Source organism: Pimephales promelas, chromosome 22 (genome assembly GCF_988280905.1).
Source record: "Pimephales promelas chromosome 22, fPimPro1.hap1.1, whole genome shotgun sequence".
NCBI lineage: Eukaryota > Metazoa > Chordata > Actinopteri > Cypriniformes > Leuciscidae > Pimephales > Pimephales promelas.
This window is the reverse complement of record NC_142790.1, coordinates 21,177,742-21,204,310: the sequence shown is the minus strand read 5'-3', so window position 1 is coordinate 21,204,310 and position 26,569 is coordinate 21,177,742. Positions and strand designations below refer to the sequence as shown.

The 26,569-nt window shown below is 35.7% G+C and overlaps 3 protein-coding genes across 7 annotated transcripts in view; 2 read left to right on the top strand and 1 right to left on the bottom strand.

The window, feature by feature from the left end:
* rps6ka3b (ribosomal protein S6 kinase A3b) overlaps window positions 1-19,602 on the top strand; it is a 42,512-nt gene extending 22,910 nt beyond the window's left edge. For 3 of the 5 annotated variants that reach the window (XM_039685028.2, XM_039685029.2, XM_039685027.2), the window contains 20 exons: window positions 4,035-4,151; window positions 5,081-5,162; window positions 6,134-6,214; window positions 6,298-6,377; window positions 6,911-7,017; window positions 7,863-7,900; window positions 8,452-8,594; window positions 8,820-8,890; window positions 9,864-9,952; window positions 10,711-10,775; window positions 10,874-10,976; window positions 11,991-12,112; window positions 12,818-12,943; window positions 13,593-13,682; window positions 14,139-14,297; window positions 16,277-16,438; window positions 16,517-16,593; window positions 16,666-16,783; window positions 16,869-17,009; window positions 18,249-19,602. In XM_039685028.2, coding sequence (XP_039540962.1) covers window positions 4,035-4,151; window positions 5,081-5,162; window positions 6,134-6,214; window positions 6,298-6,377; window positions 6,911-7,017; window positions 7,863-7,900; window positions 8,452-8,594; window positions 8,820-8,890; window positions 9,864-9,952; window positions 10,711-10,775; window positions 10,874-10,976; window positions 11,991-12,112; window positions 12,818-12,943; window positions 13,593-13,682; window positions 14,139-14,297; window positions 16,277-16,438; window positions 16,517-16,593; window positions 16,666-16,783; window positions 16,869-17,009; window positions 18,249-18,371 — 2,094 coding nt within the window. In that variant the 3' untranslated portion in view covers window positions 18,372-19,602. Of the gene's footprint in view, window positions 1-3,653; window positions 3,758-4,034; window positions 4,152-5,080; window positions 5,163-6,133; window positions 6,215-6,297; window positions 6,378-6,910; window positions 7,018-7,862; window positions 7,901-8,451; window positions 8,595-8,819; window positions 8,891-9,863; window positions 9,953-10,710; window positions 10,776-10,873; window positions 10,977-11,990; window positions 12,113-12,817; window positions 12,944-13,592; window positions 13,683-14,138; window positions 14,298-16,276; window positions 16,439-16,516; window positions 16,594-16,665; window positions 16,784-16,868; window positions 17,010-18,248 lie in introns of those variants that run through there. The other 2 variants (XM_039685030.2, XM_089125912.1) reach the window with 2 other exon arrangements.
* Window positions 19,603-20,323: 721 nt separating this feature from the next.
* Window positions 20,324-22,442, bottom strand: LOC120488154 (uncharacterized). Its single transcript, XM_039684678.2, has 2 exons — window positions 22,011-22,442; window positions 20,324-21,722 (listed from the first exon to the last, which is right to left on the bottom strand). Exons 1-2 carry the CDS (start codon window positions 22,299-22,301, stop codon window positions 20,610-20,612), a joined length of 1,404 nt encoding a protein of 467 aa, XP_039540612.1. The 5' UTR covers window positions 22,302-22,442; the 3' UTR covers window positions 20,324-20,609.
* Window positions 22,443-22,748: 306 nt separating this feature from the next.
* eif1axb (eukaryotic translation initiation factor 1A X-linked b) lies at window positions 22,749-25,515 on the top strand. Its single transcript, XM_039684679.2, has 7 exons — window positions 22,749-22,898; window positions 23,394-23,477; window positions 23,558-23,661; window positions 23,956-24,006; window positions 24,812-24,893; window positions 25,032-25,123; window positions 25,254-25,515. The coding sequence occupies exons 1-7, from the start codon at window positions 22,883-22,885 to the stop codon at window positions 25,257-25,259; spliced, it is 435 nt and encodes a 144-aa protein (XP_039540613.1). The 5' UTR covers window positions 22,749-22,882; the 3' UTR covers window positions 25,260-25,515.
* Window positions 25,516-26,569: the final 1,054 nt, after the last annotated feature.

Below are 26,569 nucleotides of genomic sequence, written 5' to 3'. Positions count from 1 at the left end.
TGTGTCGGCAGAAGTAGTAGGTAATCTGGGGACTTTTCGCCTACTTTTTTTCGAATACTATGTATTCTGACATGGTACTCTTTTGGTATACTATTTTTCGCATACTATATAGTAGAGCTGTCGCGATAGTCAATATATCGACTTATCGCACGATATATGGAAACCAGTGCGATCATTTTTGGTGCCGCGATATATTGCAACAGATAATTTGTTTTACTATTAAGAATAATAATTAGATTCATTTTTACAATAAAATGAATGTCATGAGCATTTTAGTTGATCGCGCTTCCTCTGTCATCTTGTCTGCACGCGTCCACCACATACACACACACACAGGGAGAGAGCGGACACCGGCAGGTGAAGAGTAGGCGTGAACCAAAACTGCATTTTAAAGTGTTCTCGTGACATCTACAGCGAGCCAGACAGTTAGGAAGAACGAGTCCAACATGGAATTAATTGATTTCAAAGCCACAATCTTCAGCTCCGGTGTGGGAACATTTTGCCTTTAAGCCGAACGAGAGAGGAGAGATAAACGTGAACGAGCGGGTATGTCGACTGTGTTTTAAAACAGTCGCAACGCGACGAGGCAACACAACAAACTTAAAATCGCACCTAAAACATAACCATCCCACCCAGTGTTTCAACCTGGGAACAACAACAGCAGCTGGAGTTGGAGAGGGGCCTTCTTCCAGACAGTTATGTTGCAGATGCATTTTCCCGTCCCGACAGTGCAAATATAGCAGTAAACGTGACAGCGCGAAATGGCGCACACTCACGGATAGCGTAACTCTGGTGTTGGTAAATTTCACTTTCTACACGAACTAGTTCAAAGTTCAGTTCACACATTTTAAAATGAATTAGTTCAGTTCATAGCTCATACTTCAAAAAAACTAATTAATTTATAGTTCTTTTTTCCATGCTGTGAGCTTTTTTCATTAGGCTGTTATTGTCACAGCCCATACAACCACAGACAACAATTATTTTAGCGACGGCCAGTTTGCGCAGAAATGTGAGATTTTTTTTTCCCATCCGCACTGACCTCATAAAATCCGTTTAAATGATCATACATCTCCTCACTCGCTGCTTTGTTGACGGTGGCCGCGGCGCGGTTGGTGTTGCCAGATTGGGTGTTTAAGGCTTGTTTACGTGTGTTTTAGCCGGGTTTTCGCCTGGAAGGCTCTATACAAATCGGCACCCTATTGTACGAAGGTAAGAGTTTAAACTGATAGAGCGTGCATTCGCAGACATACACCAGAATGAACGCGTTCATCAGGCAGTAATACAGTACATTCTTCAGTTCACTCAAATATGAACGCGTTCAGGCACTACACTACTATTTAGCCAAAGAGATGCAGCCATTATGCACGGTCGAAAAACCAGCATTTAAAAATATGAAATGTCCTGTTGATGCATCTGTGCCTTTGTGTGAGACACTTTAAAAGTTTAAATTGACATATTTCTTTGTTTTAATCTAGTTTTTGATACCTGAAACTTTTTTGTTAAGAATGTGTATTTATTTAGGCCTACTTGTTTTATTTATTTGGGATATTTTTTGTACACAATGTCTAAATATTGAATAGAATGAGAATAAATGTTCTTTGAAACAGTGTACTTGCATTATAATGCTATTATATTGTCATAGGTAATCAGTGGCATAAAATGGTCTGAAAATGACAATAATATCGTTTATCGCAATTAATTTTGGTGCAATATATCGCACAACAAAAAGTAGTTATCGTGACAGCTCTACTATATAGTTTGAAGTAATCGATATTGGGCGCAGTTTTAGTAATTTGGTTACGTGTTGTTTTGTTTCACTTTTTGTATTTCAGTTTTAGTAATTAAACTTCAACCTATTTTAGTTAGTTGGCAAGGCAACATTTCTAATTCTTTGTTGTTTAAGTTAAGTTTAGGTTATTCAATCTAATATTTATTTATTATTTTAAATTTTATTTCTGCTATGTTTTATATACCAAAAAAAAAAACATTTTTAGTTAAAGCTGCAGTAGGTAACTTTTGTAAACAAATATTTTTTACATATTTGTTAACTGTCATTATGTCCTGACAGTAGACTATGAGACTCCTCTGACTCCTCCCACTGGTCCTATTGCCATTTGTTGAAATACACCGCTCCCGGTCAGAAACAACCAATCAGAGCCAGGAGGAGTGTTTTAGCAGTGTCAATCACGCTCGTGTACGCGCTGATCACACCCCTCTCTTGCACAGCGCGCCGTCATTCAAACCAAACTCAAGATTGCCCTGATTTCACGTTGTGATTTTATGGTCTGTTTTGTGTGTTGTCCGTGAGGGGCTGCTGGCTTATACTTTCATTTTGTATTTGTTTATTTATTACTAAACTTGTTGAACGTTCGCCGGTTCCCGCCTTCTCCTTCACATAACAACTGAACCCCTGTGACAAATACACTAGCTAACTTTATCTAGCATTAGGCCTACATATCGCTAGAATAATTACTTGAATTATATTACATAAGTTACATTACTTACCATTATATTATCTTACTAGCTATTTCTAACTTATAGAAAGGGTGCAACGTTATAAACAAAATACGTAATGATTGGAGGACCAAGTTTGTAGTCAAAGTATGGGCAGGCCTTAGTCAATGTAAAGCATATTGTTGATGTTTCGGCCCCACTGTAAAAAAATATTTTCAAGATTTGTTATCACAACATTTTTTTCTTTTGTCAAATCAACTTAATTTATTTAGTTCAGATAACTTATTATTTTGAGTTTCTGATGATTAAATCAATCTCCTTCATTGCATTAACTCACTTTTTCCTGTTCAATCAACTTAAAATTTTAAGGCAACCAGGTTACTTAATTTTTTAAGTTAAACCAGTACGCTCCGCTGTGGAGGGACGGCTGTAGCGCAGTATAGAGCAAGGGGGCGGGACCTGTAAGTTGTGCTTGTTAAAATTTTCAGGCTAAGTCAACGTTTTCTCAAAAGTTATCTACTGCAGCTTTAATAGTAACAACTCTGTCTCTAAGATACCATATTTAAAAAAAATTGCCTAGTGGAAACTTAAATGGATTTAAAATAGAGACTTGTGATATCTAGTGACCAGAATATCATAAAGACTTGTGGGTGGGCTCTAGCAACCACATAGCCCCACCCACAGCACCTTGATGGCGAGTTTTGCACAGTCAAGCTCCCAAAATATAGCTGTGATGTGTTTAAAATTTTAGTTGAACGTTGTTTAAGGCTACTACTGTATCTGAATGCATCGTAGTGAAGGTTTTCTTATTGTTTGGGTAGTATATCGAGTGATTGAGGACCGTCTGTGCCCATAAACTTTAATCACTTTCCTGAAAGACACTGCTGGTACGCCAACGTAGGATGACATCATCTCACCATGTGGAGACTGGACGCTGATGGATTTAGAGGGGGAGACAAAGAGAAATGGATGGAAAGAGAGAGAGGGAGAGTGGGAGGAAGAGAGTGAGGAAAGAAGAGCTTGAACGTTGTGTCTTTAGTCACCCTTCTCCACGCCCACCGGTACTGTGATGAAGCAGGAGGATTGGGGGCGGTGTCATGGCAACCGTGTGGGAAGCTGTCCGTCACACAAGCTTTCAAGTGAGTGTGGTCTTGCTCTCTCTGAGCATCAGAAGCCCAGCAGCAGGCGCGCGCTGCAGGGGGATTGACGGGGCTCAACCCCTCCTCCCTCGAGTATGGACCAGGGTGCCGAGCCCCAGGTCGGCCTCGGGAACTCGTGGGACACCATGGGGCACTGCTGTGATGTGCGTGGCGTGGGTGAGAGTGATGCGTTTGCGACCGCTTCGCAAACATTCCCGCTTATTCCATCCGTGTATTAATTTCATGCTGCATGTCCAGGTTTATTATTGGATTCGAGTGAATTCACCAGAAGTGTTTTCTGGCTGGCTGGTGACCAACTTTTCTCCGGCTTACTTGTCTGAATTTTTATTTGTACCGTCTGTGGCACTTTGGCATTGTCGAAGTTTTCATATTTCTCGCTGACGTGATTCTCTCTGTGTCTTGTTGTCATCTTTTCTCCAGGAAGAAGTGTCCGTTAAAGAGATCAGCATCACGCATCTCGTCAAAGAGGGCTCGGAAAAGGCCGACCCACAGCAGTTTGAGCTCCGTAAGGTACTTGGACAGGGCTCTTTTGGAAAGGTACGTCATGTCAAATTGGGCTGTTAAGTGTGATTTTTATTTACATTATATGGGTTGGTGGAAATATTTAAACAGGTGGAGCTTCTGTTATAGGGTCTTCAAATGTTTGGAGAGGAGGGACTAGTGTTGTTTTTGCTAACTAAAATTATTATAAATCATCTTCGGTAAATTAAATAAATAAAATATTAGATGAAAAGATGTGAACTTGTTTAATTTAGTTGCCGGGGTAGCATTTCTAATTTCCGTTTAAGTACTAAAACTACTGAAATTGTAATAAAAATATATAAAAATGCTAAAGAAATTTAAAAAGTACATACGAAATTACTAAACTTTATAAAAATAAGAATATAAAATAAAAGCTAATTCAGAATATTAATAAATTCAGTATTGCACATAAATAACATTTAATGGTCTAAATTGTAATTTTGTCATTTTCTAAATGTAATTATTCATTATTTTTTACTTTAAAATTTTCACAAAAACATGAATTAATAATTTTACCTTTTAATATGCATCCATCACGTTCCAAAAAATAGCACAACATTTTTTCAAATGAGATGCAATCGGTAAATTAGTCGTTAGATTTAGTGATAAAACATTTTGGGAACGTGACTATTTTGTGTACATATTGTTTATGTGATTTAAAATTACTCATACAGTGATTCAAGATTTTGGTCATACCGCCCACCTATACGAGTATATTTTTAGTATTTGGTGTGTGCGTGTGCATTGTGCTTTGAGAAATAAATCAGCACAGTTTAAAGCCTAGTGGAAAATTGGAACTAGTCACGTTCACCAGAGTTGCGGTGTCACTGTACAGCACAGAACTAATTGTGTTTTAAAAAAAGATCTGATGAGTACAATAGATGCTATTTTAAAGTGTTTTACTATTGTTTTAATGAAGACTTGATTTCGGTTGTGTGTTGCAGGTGTTTTTGGTGAAGAAGACAACAGGCCCAGATGCAGGACAGCTATACGCAATGAAAGTGCTTAAAAAAGCCACACTAAAAGGTATTAAGTCGACCAATGTGTTTTTTCAGTGGCCAATGCTGACATAATGTTGCTATTTCACTGACATAACTTATGATTTTGGAGTTCATTTTGTAAAAAAAAAAATTTAAATATTTTGTAATTTTGGTTTGAGCGTTCGGATTCAAATCTGTCTCTAATGCGTTTCGGAAGGCATTTACACCTGGTCTTTTCACGATCGGATAGGTATCCGATCACAGAAAACGCATGAAGTGGCCAGGTGTAAACGGCCCCTAAGTATCATCCATTAACATTGGTTCATTTTGATATTAACACAAAGGGCATATTCTGTTACACTTCAACGTCTCTCTAAGTAAGTATTCTCTTCTCTCTAAGTAAGTATTATTGAACACATCCAATGCGCTCTGAATAGTTACATATCGACATGGGTCATATATCATCTATTAGTATAACGTATGAGCTGGCAAATTTCACTCTTTGAAACAAAGGCAATAAAACAAGAAGGGAAGGCTTTTAGTTCCAGTTTCTATAATCCTGTTCGGCAAGTATGACTTAATTGTTTTTGCCCTCGACAGGAAGTCTTGCAGCTGTGAAAGCCAAGATATTAAAGGCAGATCAAAAATCTCATTAACTTCCTATAAGTATCTAACAAAACCTCCTAATCCTAAGTATTTACTCTTTTCACAATAACCTGTTTTAAGTTCTGTTAAAGAACATTGTTCTTGCAAAGGTTCAACTGAAAAAAACAGCCACTCCAGATGATAAACACATCTACATCCACATGAGTAAAACGCTCTCCTCCCCTTACAGCTCTCAGCTTTGCTTGTCTCTCTTGCGCTGCATTTTTCTCCCTCCTTTATTTAATTAGTCATCCGGTGCCATCTGCGTAATTCTGCTGTGCCAGATTTCTTGCATTGTTAAAGGGGAGAGAAAATGTAGTTAGTGAACTCAATAGAAGTAAACAAAAGTGTTGTTATTTATGCTTGTTTCAGTTCGAGATCGGGTCAGGACTAAGATGGAGCGGGACATCCTGGTGGAGGTTAATCATCCCTTCATTGTTAAGCTACACTATGGTAAGTGCAGGTCATCAGCCAATCAATGGTAACCATGAACCCATTCCCTCTTTCTCACACTCTTTCTTGTGTTCTTCATGCAGCATTCCAGACCGAAGGAAAGCTCTATCTGATTCTGGACTTTTTAAGAGGAGGCGATCTCTTTACTCGACTGTCAAAAGAGGTAAATAAATAGTGAATGGTTACCCCAAGCACAGTCTCACATAGCCAAGTCCATTTTCACCACGACTGCCCAATTAAATAGGAAGAGACTGTCTGATTGACATTTAAAGGGATACTCTACCCTTTTTTTTGGAAATTGACTCATTTTACAACTCCCCAGAGTTAAACTGAAAAAGTTTTATCGTTTTTGAATCCATTCAGCCGATCTCCGGTTTTGGCGGTACCACTTTTAGCATAGCTTAGCATACAGTACATCATTGAAGTGGACAAGACCATTAGCATTTCTCAAAAAAAAAAGACCAAAGTGTTTCGATATTTTTCCTACTTAACTTGACTCTTCTGTAGTTACATCGTGCACTAAGACTGACGGAAAATGTAAAGTTGGAACTATACTCTCATTCCTGGGTGATAATCAAGAAACTGCCGTACCATGAGTGCAGCAGGCGCAATGATATGAATCAGCGTCATTGTAAAATGAGCCTATTTCCAAAAAAAGTGGAGTATCTCTTTAAGCATCTGTTCTCTTTTCCTCAGGTGATGTTCACAGAGGAGGATGTGAAGTTTTATCTGGCTGAACTGGCTTTGGCTCTGGATCATCTGCATGGTTTAGGCATCATCTACAGAGATCTGAAACCAGAGAAGTACTGAAGTTTATTAAATAAACCCAGAATAATTCACCCAAATGGATGAAAATCATTTTGTTTATGATTTTTTTTATGTCAATGTCATTATTTATTATTTCATTCTAAAGGTTTTAAAACACAGAAACCAGACTTTTTAAAAGAGCAAAAAAAAAAAAAAAGTAAAGTAAAAAAAAAATTAAAAAGTAAATTTATGGAAAATTAAATCTTTATTTAATCATTGTTTAGGCTTTTTGTCTGAGGGAAGTATGTAAAGAGAATTCTTGTGGGAGAAAAATGTTTTAAAAAAAGGATTCTTTAAGTTGATCCAATCTGACAGTAAATACATTAATAATGTTACAAAAGATTCTTATTTCAAATAAATTCTATTCTTTTGAACTTTCTATTCATCAAAGAATCCTGGAGAAATGTATCAGGGTTTCCACAAAAGTATTAAGCTGCACAACTATTTGCAAGATTGATGGTAATGAGAAGTTTTTTTTGAAAATCAAAATCAGCATATAAGAATGATTTCCGAAGGATCGTGTGACACTGAATACAATAAAATAGAAAACAGTTATTTATAATTGTAATAATATTACAATTGAAGGTCAATCAAAAGACCTTGACTTGTTCTTTTTTTAATCCGACCTCATTGCTGTCTTTGAGGTCGTCCATAAATCACTTTTATGTCTGGAGAGAATAAGGCTATAAAAATAATGGTTGTAGTCTTGTAGCCGTGACACAGAGATATGTCCTTAAGGTGCAGGGTGGGAATGGCGATAGAAAGTAAGGGGACCTTTTGTGCGAGTGTGTTCATGCTCTGTTAAATGGCTTTTTAACACTGTGATTCTGTGTAATTTCAGCATTCTCTTGGATGAGGAAGGCCACATAAAGCTGACAGGTAGGTAATTTCAGATTGCTGGAATGGCTGCATCAGCATGGTGCCACCTTGAGCATTTAGGGCTTTGTGTTGATACCGTTAAACTGCAGCCTTATGGGAGAACAGACAAACGCATTAACCTTCACTCTGTAGAGGTTTATGACCATCTAAACCACACTATATGACAAGGTGAACTGCAGAGAACTAATATAGGGAAAATTCGATTTTGTGGAATGATTGTTGGACTGAGATTGGGACCAATGCTATTTTAGATCGATTTATATACTAAAACAGTATTTGTAAATATTTATAATTAGCTGTTTTTAATATATTTTTTTTCAGTTAGTTTATGCTTTATTCATTTTGTTGTGCTTTTGTTTTTAATATTTCAATTTAGCTTTAATTTAGTTTTAGTCAGTTGTTAAGAAAACATTTCTATTTTTGTTTTTTTTTTGTTTTTCATATAATATTTATATTTTATTTTATTTTAGCTTTACTACGAAAGTTCAAGTTAACAATCCCAACACTGATGTTGTCGTACTGAAAGTGTGTTTGTGTGTGTGTGTCTTCAGATTTTGGACTTAGTAAGGAGTCGATCGATCATGAAAATAAAGCATATTCTTTCTGCGGGACGGTAGAGTACATGGCTCCCGAGGTGGTGAACCGAAGAGGACACACTTATAGTGCTGACTGGTGGTCTTACGGTGTACTCATGGTGAGAAATTGCCACTTCCTGTTTTTATTATTATCAATTGATTATCCATTTTATATACCGTTCATTCCCATTTAACCTAATCTCAGTCATTTTATTCATTATTTTATTTTAACTACAATAATGATGAATTAAATCTTGAACTCTTCTTAAACTGGGCCAGAACAATCTAGAATAGTGTTCCTGCACCTTCAACCATCGGTAACTTGTTTTGCTCTCCATCCTCAGTTTGAAATGCTGACTGGAACGCTGCCTTTCCAAGGCAAGGACCGCAAGGAAACCATGACTATGATCCTAAAGTGAGTGTGACGTCCTCATGCTTCCGCCTTCTTGGTGGAACACTATAATCTAAACACAGTCATCCAGTCTGAGTGGGAAAAGCCAGCGGAATTGGTCTGAATAACATCTGGATGCTAAGTGCTGAAGCGATGAGGATAAGCCTTTGGTTTAGCTGACAGTGATGTTTAGCCTAAAGACTAACCACTTAACCATCGGTAAACATGGAACCGCTCATAACACACGTCACGTCATAAAGCAGCCTGCTGAGGGGTGAATAACGCTCAGACGCGCCACATTAGGACTGCTGTGCTGGATGAATATAATCAGTGGTCTGCGTACAGTTTGATGGCTTTGATAAACTAGTAATGTGGTTATAGTGGAATGACTGCAGACCTTCAGGGTTAAGGCGAGACGAGGGTTTGACAATTACAGTGTTCATTTGAGGCTTCTGCTGTCGACTGATAAGAACAGACAATTGCCACTGATATGAATAGACAAAGTGTTAGCTGTGACATCAGTGCATATGACAGTATCTGACTTTGTCCTCCTTTTTGTAAGTTGACCTCTAGGCTTGTGTAGACAGATATTTTACCATAATTTGACTTTATCTCCACAAGGTCTAATTAGCATTGCAGCACATTCTGGTCAAAAAAATTGCCCACTTAGAACTGGCCAACATGTAAATTAAATTAACTGCTAATTTGCCTACCCTTGCATGACTAGTAAAATGCAAAGTAAAAGCTAGCATGTAGAAAAACACATTAAAATGAGAGTATGTCAATCTGATTGGGGGTGATCCACATCCATCAGAATGAATGCATCAAATTGTATTGCATTTTTTTTTATTATTCATTGTACAGCACTTTGGTCAGTTTTGCCCTGTGTGTAAATGTGCTTTATAAATTAAAATGACTTATTTGCTTGCTAAATGTGAACTTTCCATGCTTGTGTTGACTCTCTGACCTCTATCTTGACTTTGGACCTATTTTGTAGGGCGAAGCTGGGAATGCCTCAGTTTCTGAGCTCAGAAGCTCAGAGTCTCCTCAGGAGTCTTTTCAAACGAAACCCTTCCAATAGATTAGGTAAGCTCACTCGTTTACACTACGGTGCAAAAGTTTGGGGTGAGTGATTTTTTTTATTTTTTTTATTTTGTTATTTTTTAAGAAATGAATACTATTGTTCAGCAATAATGCATTAACTTGATAAAATGTGAGAGTAAAATTTCTATTTCAAATAAGTGCTGTTCTTTCTATTCATCAAAGAATCATGAAAATGATGTTTCACGGTTTCCTCAAAAAATTTTAAGTAGCACAACTGATTTTAACATTAATAATAATAATAATAAATGTTTTGTTGAGTGGCAAATCAGCATATTAGAATGATTTCTGAAGGAACATGTGATACTGAAAATTCAGCTTTGCCATCACAGCAATAAATTACATTTTAAAATATATTAAAATAGAAAACAGTTATTTTAAAGGTTGTATCAGCGATTTCAGGCCCAAACATAAATGATCATAAATGATCAGGCCCGTAAAAAAAAAAAAAAAAAACGTGTCTCTCTAGGCAGCCTCGGCTCTGAGATCTGCACACAAAAACAATTGGGTTCCATCACTCAAAACCAAAATAAATAGTGTTCCAACCAATCACCGACAGGGGGTTGGTGTTGTGAGGTTTTGCGCTCGTGCATGGCTGCACACGAAGGTGGATTGGTTGGAACATTTATTTATTTTGGGATTTTTTTGTCTATGAACAGTAGTCTATTAGACTTACTAGACTGTTCATTTCTGTATATTGAGTTCTGCATATTTGATTTTAACTTGACTATGCTTGTCTGCAGGTGCTGGTGCAGACGGAGTTGAAGAGATAAAGAGACACCCGTTTTATTCTACCATTGACTGGAATGTAAGTATTTACAGGAACATGCATTTACAATGAAGAAGTGACACTCTTATCAATGTGTGGTGATTTTAAAGTTTTTTTCATGCTTTGTTTGTCTTTAGAAACTATTTAGAAGAGAGCTTTACCCGCCCTTCAAACCAGCCTCTGGGAGACCAGACGACACATTCTACTTTGACCCAGAATTTACAGCAAAAACTCCCAAAGGTACATCAGCTTATAATCGACAGTGTCTGACCAGAGCCAATCTGGGGCCCTAAGCAAAATTCTGTTAAGGGTCCCTCCTACCTGACCAGTGAGCCATGTAAACCATTTGCCATTGCCACAGAGTCACACCTGACACCTTTTAAAGTAAAAATTCCTGATATTAGACATAGAAATTGTTCCTAATAAAAATGAATATCAAGAATTCACATTTTAAAAAATACAAATTTAATTATTGATATCAAAAATGCATCGTGTGAATGAATAAAAGCTAAAATTGCTTGCCATAGCATGTCACTGTTTTAAATGAAAAAAGCAATACTTGATACTTGATGACTGAGGGATGTGCATCCATATTGTCCAGTATGCCCAGCCAATCAATATTTTAAATTCAATATAGCCTATAAAACCATAGTCAATGTCAATTGACTATTGACTAAGTAAACCTTGACTTGGAGTCTAGATAATCTAGATTGTCTTGTTTTAAAAGTATGTGCGCCTACTGTATAATGAGGAGTGCCATCACACCCATATATATTGTACTGGTCCCCACAAATGTTTCTGCTGGAAAGTGCGCATTTCAGTTCGTGGATTCGCAAATGAACGCATGTTAGTGCACGACGTGTTTTTCCGCGCTGCAGTTTATAAACAGGAGTATGCAAGTCTACCTGATCACTGTTCCCGCAATTCACTCTCATGGTGTTTTTTTTTTTTCTCTCTTTTCGTGACCAGAAGGATAATTCCGCTTAATTTTCTCATTATTGATGTAAAATTTGATTGACGCGATTCGACGCGAGGGGGATGTGGGGCCTTGAATAACTTGCTTAGTGTGCGTATCGGGCTGCTCGGCTCTGTGTCTGACCCTAGATCAGGTAGACTGTGTTTGCCGTCTTTAATCCCCTTTCAGACAAATACATAACCTATTTAATTAAATGCTTCTAGGCCGATAGAAATCTGTCGGATTATTTGATGGTGTATTTAATGAGTAGATCAAAACCGCTGTGTGTTTTTGTGCAGACTCACCAGGTGTACCCCCTAGTGCCAATGCCAATCAACTCTTCAGAGGTTTTAGTTTTGTGGCCATCAGCTCAGAAGAAGAGTCTCAACCCCTGCAGAACAGTATGAGCTCTATAGTACAGGTAAACACTCTAATGTGGAACACATTTTACTCCAAATGAAGCCTCTTTCCTCATAGTATATGCTGTAATGACTGTGTTTAACCCTAAAACTGTATTCTGGACAAATGTGGGCAAAATAGTTTTGATTTCTTTTTTTTTTTAAATACTTCCCTTGATCTGAGCGGTACAAGACTTGGCTACTTTTCCTAAGTTTGCCTCCTGAACACACACAATTTTTTTTACTCAATTCTACAATGTTAAGTGGGTGAAAAAAAAAACCCTCCTTAATCTTGTATTTGGGTAAAAAATGGGCACCCATAGAAATGAATGGGAAAAATTGTAAGCCAAAATAAGACACCAGGTGACAGCAAAGTCACTTCATCTTTAGGTTTTAGCTCTAAGAACTTATTGGAATGATATTTTAATGTAGTTAAAAAAACATAAAATTTGCATAATTTACATAGAAAATATGGTACTTTTTGAAGTAAATAAATTCAAAAATACCCCCAAAATAAAAAAAAAAACACACCAAAAATGGATAGACAAATCTTTATCGAAGAGAGTGATATAACATTTATAATAAATAAAAATTAGGGTCACACCTAAGTCCTCTGTGTCCACAATTACAGGATTAAGGGCTATAAAGTGAATACGGTTTGAGGGTTAAGGTCTAGTTATGAGTCATATTTAATGTCAGCATTACACCTGGTTGTTTTCTCTCTGTAGCAGCTTCACAGAAACGTGTCACAGTTTAATGACGCATACGAAGTGAAGGAGGATATCGGAGTTGGCTCGTATTCTATCTGCAGACGCTGCATACAGAAAAGCACAGGCATGGAGTATGCCGTGAAGGTGAGAACACACTTTCATTAAGGCAGTAAATCTCAAATAAACCACCCAGGACACATTGGCAAATTGATAGCAACATAAACTGGTACTGGTCAATATTGGGTGTTTAATTGTGCATGTTGATTTCCCATATGGTTACATTTTAGATTAAAAATAAAATACTAATACTAAAACCAGTATAAATGTGAAGAGTGAAAAAGGGATATTTCATATTTGGTTTTGAGATTTGTTAAATATGACAATTTAACAGTGGTATTAGTTTTTTTTTTTTTTTTGTAATATTCATCAAAACTCAAAATGAATATCCATTTTTTTATTCTGTACATTTATAATGCCAAAATTCACTTGTTGCAATTAAAGCGATTAGTTTTACGTTTTATTGTTTTAATTTTTAATTATTTAGACCTTAATAAGACATTTAAACATTAATTTTTAATTATTTAGTCTAGAATGTCTGTTAATCAATTATTAATATATTAAATAATTATGAGCTTATTGGACAGAATTTTAATTTCAGCCCATCCCTACTAAAACTGTTCTTTAAAAGCATTTCTGGCCTTTTCCAAGACAATTTTATACTGCCTGCCCTGGCCCTTTTTATACTGTGTTTCTTGGAGATCGTAATAAATGTCTCTATATGTTTTATGTTTAGATAATCAATAAAGCTAAACGGGATCCAACGGATGAGGTGGAAATTCTGTTACGCTATGGACAACATCCAAATATAATCACCTTGAAAGACGTGAGTGTTTTAAAACAAGGATGCAGTTTTTTTATTTTCATCTATCAGGCTGGCAAACAATAGTCTGCGGGGGCAGACTCTGAGCTTTGTCTTATTGGCCGAATGCAATTATATTTCGATAATGTCTTGTTTTTTTTCGAAGAGCATTGATGTGTTTACCTGAAACCGATTCTGCTCTGACATTTCCGGAATGAGGGAATAGTGTAATGAGTTCCTGCTCTTACCGTCTCTCCTGCAAATTACTCGGAGCAGGTTATCCATTATCGTTTCCAGTATGTTTCCATACATTAGAAATGCATCTGATTCAAGTGTTCCTTGATTGGTTTCAAACACAAAATTAATTTTGCTGCAAATATAAACGTCCTTAATCATATTATGTATTGCAGAACAAATTGCAATAGCATTTAATGAAAAGTGAAGGTTGTAATAACATAGAAGTGATTATCATGTTTGCAGGTGTACGATGATGGCCGCTCGGTGTATCTGGTGACAGAACTGCTAAAGGGAGGGGAATTGCTGGATAAGATCCTCAGACAGAAGTTCTTCTCAGAACGGGAGGCCAGCGCTGTGTTGTACACCATCACGAAGACTGTGGAGTACCTGCATACTCAAGGGGTATGAAACCACTCAAACTATAGGAAAGAACAAACTGTAAAATGAGTGCCACAATTCAATATGCTGAAACTTAAAGCCCAGCTAAAGTACATTAAGATTGTGGACTTGGGAAACAAATGACGCTTTGTGAGACCGTGTCTTTGGTGTCTTACCACATACTGGTTTATAATGGCTAATGCAGAGATACTCAAGAGGGGCACATTCAGACCACAATAGATGCAAAAGCCTGTGATGTACACTACTGTTAGAAAGTTTGGGGTCTGTACGATGTTTTTAAAGCTATCACTAACGCCTACCAATACTTTTTATATTATAATATATATTTTTTAAATATATAATTTATTCCTGTATGAATTTTCAGCATCATTACTCCAGTCTTCAGTGACACATGATTCTTCAGAAATTATTTTAATATGCTGATTGGCTGCTCAAGAATATTTCTTATTATCAATGTTGAAAACAGTTGTGCTGCTTAATAATTTTGTGGAAACCAGGATACATTTTAAGGACTCTTTGATGAATAAGAAGTTCAAAAAACAACCTTTATTTGAAATAGAAATGTTAACATTATAAGTGTTTTAGAGTCACTTTTGATCAATTTAATGTGTCCTTGTTAAATAAAAGTATTAATTTCTTAAAAAAATAGAAACATAGCACTTCATTATAGGGACAAAATGAGCTGTTTTCCTCATGGGGACTAAAAAATGTCCCCACAAAGATGGCAATATCTGAAATTCTTGTGGGGACTTGTTTTGGTCCCCATGAGGAAAACAGGGTATAAATCATTCCAGTGTATAAATCAGCGTATCAATCATAAATCATCAAGTTATCTTTGTTGAAAATGTAAAAATGCAGAAAGTTTTCTGTGATAGGTAGGTTTAGGGGTAGGGTTAGTGTAAAGGAAAAAAACAGTTTTTTATAGTATAAAAATAATAATAAAATAATAATAAAATAATTTTTATTACAGTTATTACAGTATACATATATGTAATATAATTATAATATATAATTATTATTTTTATTATAAATAAATAAAGTGATTATATTCATTTTTACAAAAGCTATAAAAATGTATTTAATTCAGGGATGTGATTTTTCTGTATTTATTTATTTATTATTATCCATGTGGTGATTACTGTATTATGATTGAAATCGAGAAATTACCTTAAAAAATCAGTAAATCAACTCAAAATTCTATTAAAATATATTACTTTTCATGCACGGATTGCTTCTGACGGCCATGCTCGAGCTTGTGGCGCCATCTGCCAGACACGCTAAGCATGTTAGCCAGGTCAATGGGCTAAATGCAAGCATAAGCTGACATTAAAACAGTGTTGCTCACCAGTTCCCCGATAACTTTTTTTATGAATTTTGACAATGCATGGATGTGAGAATGTGATACAGCATAGTGTGATCATCCAATTGCGACGCTTGTGATGCAATTATAAATATATAAAATATATATGTATAATTATATGCCTGGTTTCACAAGACAAGGCTTAAGCCTAGTTCCAGACTAAAATGCATGTTTAAGCTCTTCTAACTGAAAGCAACTTGTACTGATGTATTTTAAAATGACACTGCAACTCTTTTCTCAAGACACAAACCAGTAATGTTTTTATTTTATAAGGCACGTTTATAAAAGCCACTTAAATGAACGCAAAGAAATGAAGACAACCATAAATGTTATTATTGTAATTTTATTGTTGTTCTGTAAAATAAAATAACAATAATTATTCTATAATAATTATTATACATTGTATTACAATATACTGTATTATTGTTTTTATTATTATTAAATTTTTTATTTTATTTTACAGTGCAATAGTATATATTGATGCAATAGTAAAGTAGTAAGAACATATTTTTTATTAATAGTTTTCCCTCTTTTTTTCTTTTTTTATTTAGCTGATCACATGCCTGTTAATTATAAAATGCACATTTGAGCTCCTTGGTTCTAATTTAAGCTTCCTATTCAGGTGGTTCACAGGGATCTAAAGCCCAGTAACATCCTCTATGTTGATGAATCTGGGAATCCCGAATCCATCAGGATCTGCGACTTCGGCTTTGCCAAGCAGCTGAGAGCGGAAAATGGACTGCTGATGACGCCATGTTATACTGCCAACTTTGTGGCCCCTGAGGTACGTTTTTCAGGTGGCTCAATATTTTATCAAATAAATGTGAGTTTCTTGATCGGAGAACATCACTTTGGTCTTCAGGTGCTGAAGAAACAGGGTTATGACGCTGCCTGTGATATCTGGAGTTTAGGTGTCCTTCTGTACACAATGTTAACTGGGTAAGTATTTAAGCTTAGCTCTATAGTTTTCAAAATGTGTTTCTATTCAATTGACACCAAGCTTTTCCTCAGATTTACGCCATTTGCTAATGGCCCCGAGGACACCCCGGAAGAGATTCTGGCTCGAATCGGCAGTGGGAAGTTTTCTCTCACTGGCGGATACTGGAACTCTGTTTCACTCGAGGCAAAGGTGCCCGCCTGAGAAGAGCGTCTGAATATACACTTCAAAACAGGACCACCAGACAAAAATAATCATTCATTGTTGTTCTCTACAGGACTTGGTGTCTAAGATGTTGCATGTAGATCCTCATCAGAGACTAACAGCTGCGCAGGTGTTGAGACATCCCTGGATCGTTCACAAAGACCAGCTCCCCAAATACCAGCTGAACAGACACGACGCCCCCCATCTGGTTAAGGTTTGGTCCTGTCTGCACACTGTGTTTTAGAATAAAACCGAAAATATCTAGTGTTCACATAAATAATTTACTCTGCCCCTGAAATGCTTCACAATGTTCCCAAGGTCATGAAAAATGTGTAAATATCGTTGAATTAAACCAAAAAAAAAATGTATTTTTTTTTTTTTGCTCAGCTGTTGAATCAGCTAGAAATTATGTTCATAAAATATACACTATCGGTCAAAAGTTTGAAAACATTATTATTTTTTGTTTTGTTTTTGTTTTTCTGCATTTATTTGAGGAAAAAAATACAGAAAACAATGTAATATTGTGAAATATTATCACGTTTTAAAATAATATGCTTTAAAATATTAGCTACTTCAGTGTCCTGATCCTGATTTATTATCAATGTTGGAAACAGTTGTGCTGCATAATAATTTTTATGACCTGTGATACTTTTTCCAGGATTCTTTTATGAATAGAAAGTATTCTTTTATAAATAAAAAGAACAGCGTTTATTTAAAATAGAAATATTTTGTAACAATTTACACTACAGTTTAAAAGTTTGGGGTCAATTGTTGTTAGTTTTTTTTTTTTTTTTTTTAAGAAATGAAAAAAAAAATCCCCTCTCCTTCCAAAAGCAAGCCGCTGAAGAATTCAGCAACGATGTGTTAAATTGATTGATTAAATTGTTAATTTTTTTTAATGATAGTAAGGATTTCTATTTTAGAAGAGATTTCTATTTTATATAAATGCTCTTCTTCTTATTTAAAAAAAAAAAAAAGTATCACAGGTTCCAAAAAAATATTAAGCAGCACAATGCTTTTCAACATTGATAATAAATGTATCTATAATAAATGTATGATTGATAATATCAAATAAGCATATTAGAATGATTTCTGAAGGATCATGGGACACTGAAGACTGGATGATGCTGAAAATACAGCTTTTCTATATCTAAAAGTATTTTAAAATAGAAAACCATTATTTTATATATTGTAATTATATTTCACAATATTACAGTTTTTTTCTGTATTTTATCAAATAAATGCAGGCTTGATGAGCACAACAGACTTCTTTCAAAAACAACATATTCAACTTTGACTATATATATAAAAAACATAAAAAACATAAATATCAGTTGTATTAGGGAATTTATTACAAATATTTCATTAAGGTATAGAAAACTTGTATTCAACCTGACACACTACCAGAACAGTTTAATTAAGCAAGTTGTGTGTGAAATCTTTTCTCCTGTAGGGGGCGATGGCTGCTACATACTCTGCCTTGAATAGGAGTGTTCCTCCCGTGCTGGAGCCCGTGGGCTGTTCTATTCTTGCTCAGCGCAGAGGAGTGAAAAAACTGACCTCCACTGCTTTATGAGCTAATACCTTCCTCCTCCAACCCCCATGACCTCTAGCTTGGTTTCAGCACAGCCTGAACTCGGCTTGCTTGCTGCCCACCTTGAGTCGAGGCCTTTAGAATCAAGTGTAGATTCTGAGGACCCCTAATGGACACTCAAAATCTTCCTTTACTAGTTACTTTGAGGGCCAATAAGAACAGTTCGCCCCCTGTACAATCATGCCTCTGCTTCCAAACGCAAACCGTTAAAGAATCTGTGGACTATTTCTGAGGAGCTAATCATGTATGAATATAAGCATACTGTAAAAAAAAAAAAAAAGCTAAGATGTTAATGAAATCAGGGAGGATGGGGATTTTCAAGGATGACAACTAATTACTGCACCAAACCATGAACACAGTTGCGAAAAGCTCCAGTTGTATGGGGATGTCATTTATAGGAAATGTTCCTGTCAGTTCGAAACTGATTATTAAAATTGTATCTAGTTCTGCTCTACTATTTTACATCAGGAACGCCATATAGCATATTTAAACCCCACCAAACCATAACTGCTATGGTGTATCCCAGCAAACCTTGTACTCCTGTCATCTTTTAACAACAAACTAGGACAAAACCCTCTCAGCAGACCCATACAAGACTGTAAGTCAAGTTGAATGTTTGTATGATGGCTGCTGGCGTTAATGTGAACAAGGTCCAAAGCACAAAAATGCGGTGGAAGCCTACATGTAAACGGCACAGAATGTCAAATAGAGAACTCAGGTGAAACGCAATACATTATACAAAAAAAAAAAAAAGAATATTAAAATAAGCTGAGACGGAAATGTATATGGCTGTATCGCCTCACCTAAAACCTGCTGACCTGTGTATTTGTTGGTTTGTAGGGATGTACAGAAATGCTCAGAGATATATGTAGTAACTTTTTTAAGTGACTACTTACAGCCTTGACATATTTTTATAAATGTGCATGGGCAAGATGCTATATTAGCTAGTAGCTCTGTGGAAGTGGTCATGTTTATTAGCATGACTGATTATGTTTTTTCCCCCCTTTTTTTAAAACCACTCGAATTCCTTGCAGGTTTGTGTTTTTTTTTTTTTTTTTCTGAGCAATTTTAAATATGTTGTACATTTTCTTTTCATCTCAGTTGTTTTTTTCCTGTCCTGGAAGAGAGCTAGAAATGTTGCTGTCCATATAAGCTGCTATCCTGTTCTTTCTTTTGTACATGTAGAAAATAAATTTTGCCATTTTTTAATATATCTGTGAATGTTTTTTTGAAACCACATAAAAGGGTTCGTCACACAATACTTGCAAACGTGGGTGAGCCAAAGTGCAAGCAAAGAAAATGATTTTTTTGTCTTGTGCTGCATGTAAAATATTCAGATTTGGTGAACTCTGACATCTAATTTCTGAGTCACATATTGACCTTATGCAAAGAATACAAACTTCAAAGTTACATGGCTGGCAGTGTTGATGGAAACAGTATTTTTTTAACACTATTTCTAATTTAGAATCTAGAAAAATCTATTAATTAATAATTTTGTGTGCTTGAGTGTGACTAAAATCATTAAATATATAATCAATACCATTCAAATTAACATTAATATAGTAAAATATTACAATTTAAAGTAACTGTTCTCTATTTGAATTTTAAAAATGTAATTTATTCCTGCAATAGCAGAAATAAAGCTCTTTCAGAAATCATTCTAATACAAGTATGCTGATTTGGTACTTAAGAAACATTTTTTTATTATTATCAATGTTGATGTGGTGGAAAGTCTCCATCAACTGCAAGATGCTATCCTATCAATAAGGGCCAGCATTTCTAAAGAATATACCTTCAGCACCTTTTGGAATCAATGTCACATAGAATTAAGGCAGTTCTGAGGGTGAACACAGAATAAGTATTATGTTCCTAATAATCATTTAGGTGAGTGTATCTCATCATATCAATTTCTTAAATGAAAGACAAAACAAGTATTTCATTAAAATACATTTTAATTGTGATTTTAAGAAATCCATCTTGCAAAGTACATGTCAGCTAAGCGTTATTACTAATACCACAGAGACACAATACAGAAATCTGCCTACAATATTTAGCTAACAATGTAACTAATATTTAAACATTTTAATTGGATTAGGCTCTTAGATTTAATCATAATCCTGACTATTAAAATAAAAAAAAATAGTTTGCCTCAGGTAAACTAAATGGTTTATACTTAATCTAACTAAATGTATTATACAGTACTAGTTTAAAACTTCGATCTCATTGTGTGCCAGCGCTGTCCTCGCTCTTCTCCTTCTCTTCATGGTTATCTTGAAGTTCATTTTCCAGAACCATTCCAGACTCCACATCCTCCACTGTTGACAGATCCATTGAACTCTCAGCAAGAACTTCCATCTCATCTTCGCTGAGTGGCTCCATTATGGCCCCTTCCTGCCTCACGGTCACAGGCCCAATTCCTTCTTCTGAAATGTTCACATCGATATCGTTCGGTTGGTTCTCGAAGGACTCTTCGGGCTTCGGCTCATGAGTGAGCATGTGTGCCGCGTAGCCTCGCTCCGAGAGATATATTTTGCAGATGTCGCAGTAGAACGGGGTCATCACATTGTGCTTGTCCATGTGTTTGATGTAGCCATTGAGTCTTAGAAAACCCTTGTCGCATGTCTTGCATAAGAGTCTTTCTCCAGCATGAGAGGATTTGAGGTGCTGAATGAGGGAACCTCTGAACTGAAAGGTCTTTTCACAGATGGGGCAGATGCACGTATGTTTGGATGAGTGATGCTTCATGTGAGCAACGAGAGCAACTTTGTAGCCGAAACGTCTGGGACATAAGTGGCAGGTGAACGGCATGGTTGACTCTGCATCCTCGTGTACTTTCTGGTGAGCTTTCAAAAAAGCATGATGGGCAAAGGCTTTTCCACACTGTTGACACCCAAACCTCCCATCGGGATTCTCCCTAGTGTGTATGACTCGATGTCGCAAAAGGACACGCATTTCATTAAACTTCTCCCCACAAATTGAACACACACAACCCATTTCTTTAATTTCAGATTCGGTCTTCTTTTTACAGCGATTAGCACGTTGATGTTTAGCTAGGTTGCGTCTACTACGAAACCTCTGGCCACAAGATGAACAGCTGATACATTTTCTTTTGACATGATCTTCTTTATTCTCAAAGATGGCGGACGAATTACAGTCTTCTGTAACGGCCAGCTCACTCTCCTCATATTTGACACACTCATCCTGCTCTTGTCCAGGTGTCATGTTGGCACTCAGCTCATATTCAAAAGGCTCTTCTTTGACACAAGCAAGGGAAATGGGCTCTGAAATTGTGATTTTGCATGTTTCATCTTCCACACTCTCATCGTCTGCTTCCTGTCAGATAAAACAGAATCCAGTACATGATTACAAAACAGAATTGTTTATATACAGTGTATGTATAGAGAGAGATAATTTTTATATAAAACAAGGATGTTGAATTATATGCAATTACATTTAATGTGTATAGTACATAAAGTGTGTGTGTGCGTGTGTATACATATATACTGTATAAATAAAACTGTATATTAAATAGGACATATATATTTTAATTATATATGTAGTTATAAGAATGGAAATCTAATTGGAAAAAAATTATATTTAAAAAAAAAAAAGCCATCTTACCCGTATCTCTTTTGCCGTCTCAGATAATCGATGAACAGTATGTACTGTAGGGACAGCATCCACGCTTAGTATCATACATGTGGTGTGACCCAGATTTATTCTGAAGTAGTTCTCCTCGGAGAAATGATCCCCACACACCCGGCATGAAGGGCTCGCGCTTTCCTCGTCAGTTTTACTGTCTTCAATAAACTTTAACCAAAGCTTGCGTCTTTTCGGATCCTCGGGTAACATGTAATGAATAATGGTTTCCGAGCGGTTCGGACAACCACCTACCACACATTTATGTACCATTGTGTTTACGATCTAACTGGATTTGGGCTTTAATATGGAATGTTTAGACTATGTAAACAATCTGATATTTGCATTCAGATTGCTTGCTATCTCTTTATCATAGTAGATAATACTACTTTAATAAGTACAGGTAAAAATGTTCAAAACAAACCTCAATGCGGTTTCTTCAGATGTTACTGACGTTAATGATTACATTGTCGCCCCCTACCGGATAGGAGGACGGTACCTTTTGCCCGCCAAAAACATACAGAAAACTTTTAACATCAGACATCGAGGACTCATATAACAGATCTTTTAGCTTTACAGAACAAATAATAAGTTATCATATATTACAATATCAGATCAGATCATAATAAATTATATTTAATCCACTGCAAGCGATTGTGATGTGAATAAAGTTTTGCGCTGTTGAATCTTGAATGAAGCAACTATTCTGCGCATGCGTCATTCTCAGCTTTTCTCGCTAGCGGCGTTGAACAGCCCACTGTAGCATGTTTGAGAAGTAAAATATTTGACATATGGTTATAATTCTCTGACGTTTCGAAACATTATACGAGAGTCGTCGACGTGATTGAAAGAATATGCCGAAAAACAAAGGTAAGGTGGTTTCTTAGGACAATTGTAAGAGATGTTAGCCTTGAATTGAGCAAACAAGGTAACGTGAGCTGTCGCGCGAGTTACTCAGTGTAGTAGCTCATTGTCAGTGTTTGATTTTCCATTTTGCTAAAAAACTGTTTTGACTTCATTTTTGTGCCTTTAAGCTCATAAAACGAAATAAAATATTCTGTCTGATAATGAGAAATATGCTTTCAGCCGCTGTTACGTTTCTCGGATAGATGTAACGTTAGCGTGATCTTTAGCTACCTACTTATTGTATTGTTACTTAATTATCTAACTAATTTCTAAGAAGGCTACTACACGTTTAAGTTTCCCAACAAATAAACACGAAATGACCAATAGATCAAGATCGTCCATGATGAATGTTTGTACTTTGCTCTGTCATTAGGCAACATTTGCAGTGTGGTGTTAACGAAAAGACTTTGTTCCATATGTATGATGGCATCTGATGTCATTTTATATTTCTGTATCCAGGTAAAGGAGGAAAAAATCGGCGGCGTGGTAAGAATGAGAATGAATCTGAGAAAAGGGAGCTGGTGTTTAAAGAGGATGGACAAGGTATGTTGTAATACTCTTTCATTTAATAAACATTCTACCTTTGCTTAATCCTTTTAGTTTTATCATTTGTGGTCTTCTAGAATATGCTCAGGTCATCAAGATGTTGGGAAATGGAAGATTGGAGGCCATGTGTTTTGATGGAGTCAAACGGCTTTGTCACATTCGAGGAAAGCTCCGGAAAAAGGTGCACTTACTTTACTTTTCAGGCTAAATGCTGATTCAGCTTTTTCATTACTGTGTGAATGAGCTAAAAAGTTTAGGCAAATCCGTCAGTTTTGTTTGATTAAATGAAATAATTGATGTTACTAATGTTGTGTATGGAAATAAATGGATGCTGGGAAACTTAAGCATAGAAAAAATAATGTTCTGAAATGAGAATGTATCTGCTTAAAATGTTTATGTTGTTCTTTAACAAGAAATCCAGAGGCACATTTGGCTTGTCATTTATTGTCTCATGCTTTTTGTTTCTTAAATTTAGGTGTGGATTAACACGTCAGACATTATACTCATTGGATTAAGAGACTACCAGGTTTGTTTAAATATTATTTTTTAATTTGATATAATTATACTAATATAATAAATAATATAGCTATAGATATAATCATTTATAGTCATTGGAGTAATGGACTATCAAGGGCCATTGCTAAGACTAGTTTTACAAGTTAGTAATTTTTTTTCTTTAAGACTCTTTTAAATATTTGCATACAAATGTAGATTAGTCTAATTTGAAATCAATCTCCCCCTTGACTATCTTTTAGCTTACCAGGTGTCTTTGTTTCCGCAGTAGTTTAATTTTTGATATTTTTAGGTCAATCTGTTCTTGTCTGTCAGTCTAAATGCAGGTCTATGGTCACCACCCCAAAGAGCATGGACAGAAATTAAACATGATTTAATGACTCGTAAATATAAGTACACATTGATGGCCTAAGACACGAAACGAGTGATTCAGATCACTGTGGTTACAAGAGGTAAACACTATATAAATACTGTTCGTTTTCTCACACAAACCGCTCTTTTCGTGTCTTACGCCATCAATGTGTACTTACTTTTATGAGTCATTAAATCATGTTTAATTAGAACTTCTCTGTGCATGGTCTTTGACGTGGACCCCATAGACCTCCATTATATGACTGACAGACAAAAACAGTTTGACTAAAAATATCAAAATTGAAAATACTGTGGAAACAAAGACACCTACATATATATATAACATTTATTGTAAATATACAACTGTTTAAATAATATATTTTTGTTTGCCAAAGCTTTACTTTTTTTTTTTAATCAAAATTCTGAAATCTCTCATTCTGACATCAAATTCTGAAATCTCTTATCAGGATAACAAAGCAGATGTAATTTTGAAGTATAATGCTGATGAAGCTCGGAGTCTGAAAGCCTATGGAGAGCTTCCAGAACACGGTAAGTATATTCTGAGAAACGTAACCTCTACTAAACAGTTCTTGATGAAAAGAGGTTTTTGGCTTGCAATATGCTGATCTTTTTGCTGCGGTATATTAAATGTCACATCCTTAAATTCAACCTTTTGGTGTCTTGTAGCCAAAATCAACGAGACTGATACCTTCGGGCCTGGTGATGATGATGAGATTCAGTTTGATGATATTGGTGATGATGACGAGGACATTGATGATGTAAGTACTGAAGCAGTCTTGTATTCATCTGAAGATTAGGATTAATTAAAAACTTTTTTTTGATGCAAGTAGTCAGTACATCAGTTTTTATCTGTGTTTATCCTGACAATACTATATATCCATTCTGCAGATCTAAGTGGAAGAAGCGGGCAAGTGAATGTTTTTTTCAGCCTGAAGCGACAATATTCTCACACCTCCCATGAAGTTGCCCCTCCATCAATTATGTACATGGAGGCTCACGTTTTGGGTTTCTCTTACTAAACACATGACTGCATTTTCACTCTCAATCCATTTTGGTATCTTTTAATGTATTTATATTGATTTCACATCAAGTGGAATTTAGTTACAAGTACAGAATCTATGGATTCGCAATAAAAAGATAACCAATTTTATGTTTGGTCTTGCAGTCTGTATCCTAATAGACATGTACACACATTCTGTAAAGGTGAGTAAAACTCTTATGAGCAGAGCTAATGCCTCTAAAATGCCTCTTGCCTTTTTTGAACGTTTTTGAAGTCCCTTAAGATTTACTGGTCACAAAATTGATGCGTTGGACAATGCAGTTATATAAAAAAAAGCCTGTCTCTGATTTGCATCATTTCAATCCATCCTAGTTTTCTTTTTTTGTATGTTTTTGTCTACTTCAAATGATGATAATACTAATTTTACAGGGCTGCTGAATTTATGAAAGTAACTAATCTTGAAGCTCGATGTATTACTTCAGTTGTTACTTGGTTACGGCTTAATACTAAACTACATTAAACATCAGCAACTGAAATATTTGTAAGATGAAAATCTAAAAAAAAAGATTAAACATTTTTTACTTTCTAGAATGATAGTTCACAAAGCAAGTAACCAGAATGAGCGAGTATTTTTGTATGCAAATAGGCTAATCAATACAAGAATAATGAAAGTTTATTGATTGTATTCTGGCAGACCTGGCCCTTTTGTTTCAGCTTGTTGGTTATGATTTGTTGTTTTATGTGTATTGTTTTGACGAGCTAACAATGGTTGATTTTTGTCCTCTGCTGATTTTGATCAGAAAACCTGTGATTTTGAAATAAAATTCAACAACATTCAGTATCCTAGAAATGTTTTTTAAGCTTTTGAAAATATTCACTTTTACCTCCAGTGTTTATAAAATGTACAAAATTACCATATAAGATATTGGCTTTATTGTTGCAGCTATTTTGTTTTATGTGGATATGAAATAGGCAGTATATTTATAGCAAGTGTGTGTCTAGCCACAGGCTTGAATGAAATTAGTCACTGTTTGTTTTCGCCCCGTCACGTGTGTTGCAGTGTGAAAAACGAAGGTAGCCTAATGCACATGCCTATATATTCCATGTATTCTTTATAATGTCATATTTGCCTTGTGGTTTCCCCACACTTAAATTCACACATCTGGGTATGAAATAGGCTGTTGATGATCTGGTTGTGCACATT

Bases quoted from the DNA above. Each gene is read 5' to 3' on its own strand.
- LOC120488154 (XM_039684678.2), bottom strand. From the start codon at position 22,301: ATGGTACATAAATGTGTGGTAGGTGGTTGTCCGAACCGCTCGGAAACC. The intron at 21,723-22,010 runs GTAAGATGGCTT...TTTATCTGACAG, and splicing joins AGACGGCAAAAGAGATACGG to GAAGCAGACGATGAGAGTGT.
- eif1axb (XM_039684679.2), top strand. The intron at 23,478-23,557 runs GTATGTTGTAAT...GTGGTCTTCTAG, and splicing joins GTTTAAAGAGGATGGACAAG to AATATGCTCAGGTCATCAAG. The intron at 24,894-25,031 runs GTAAGTATATTC...GGTGTCTTGTAG, and splicing joins TGGAGAGCTTCCAGAACACG to CCAAAATCAACGAGACTGAT.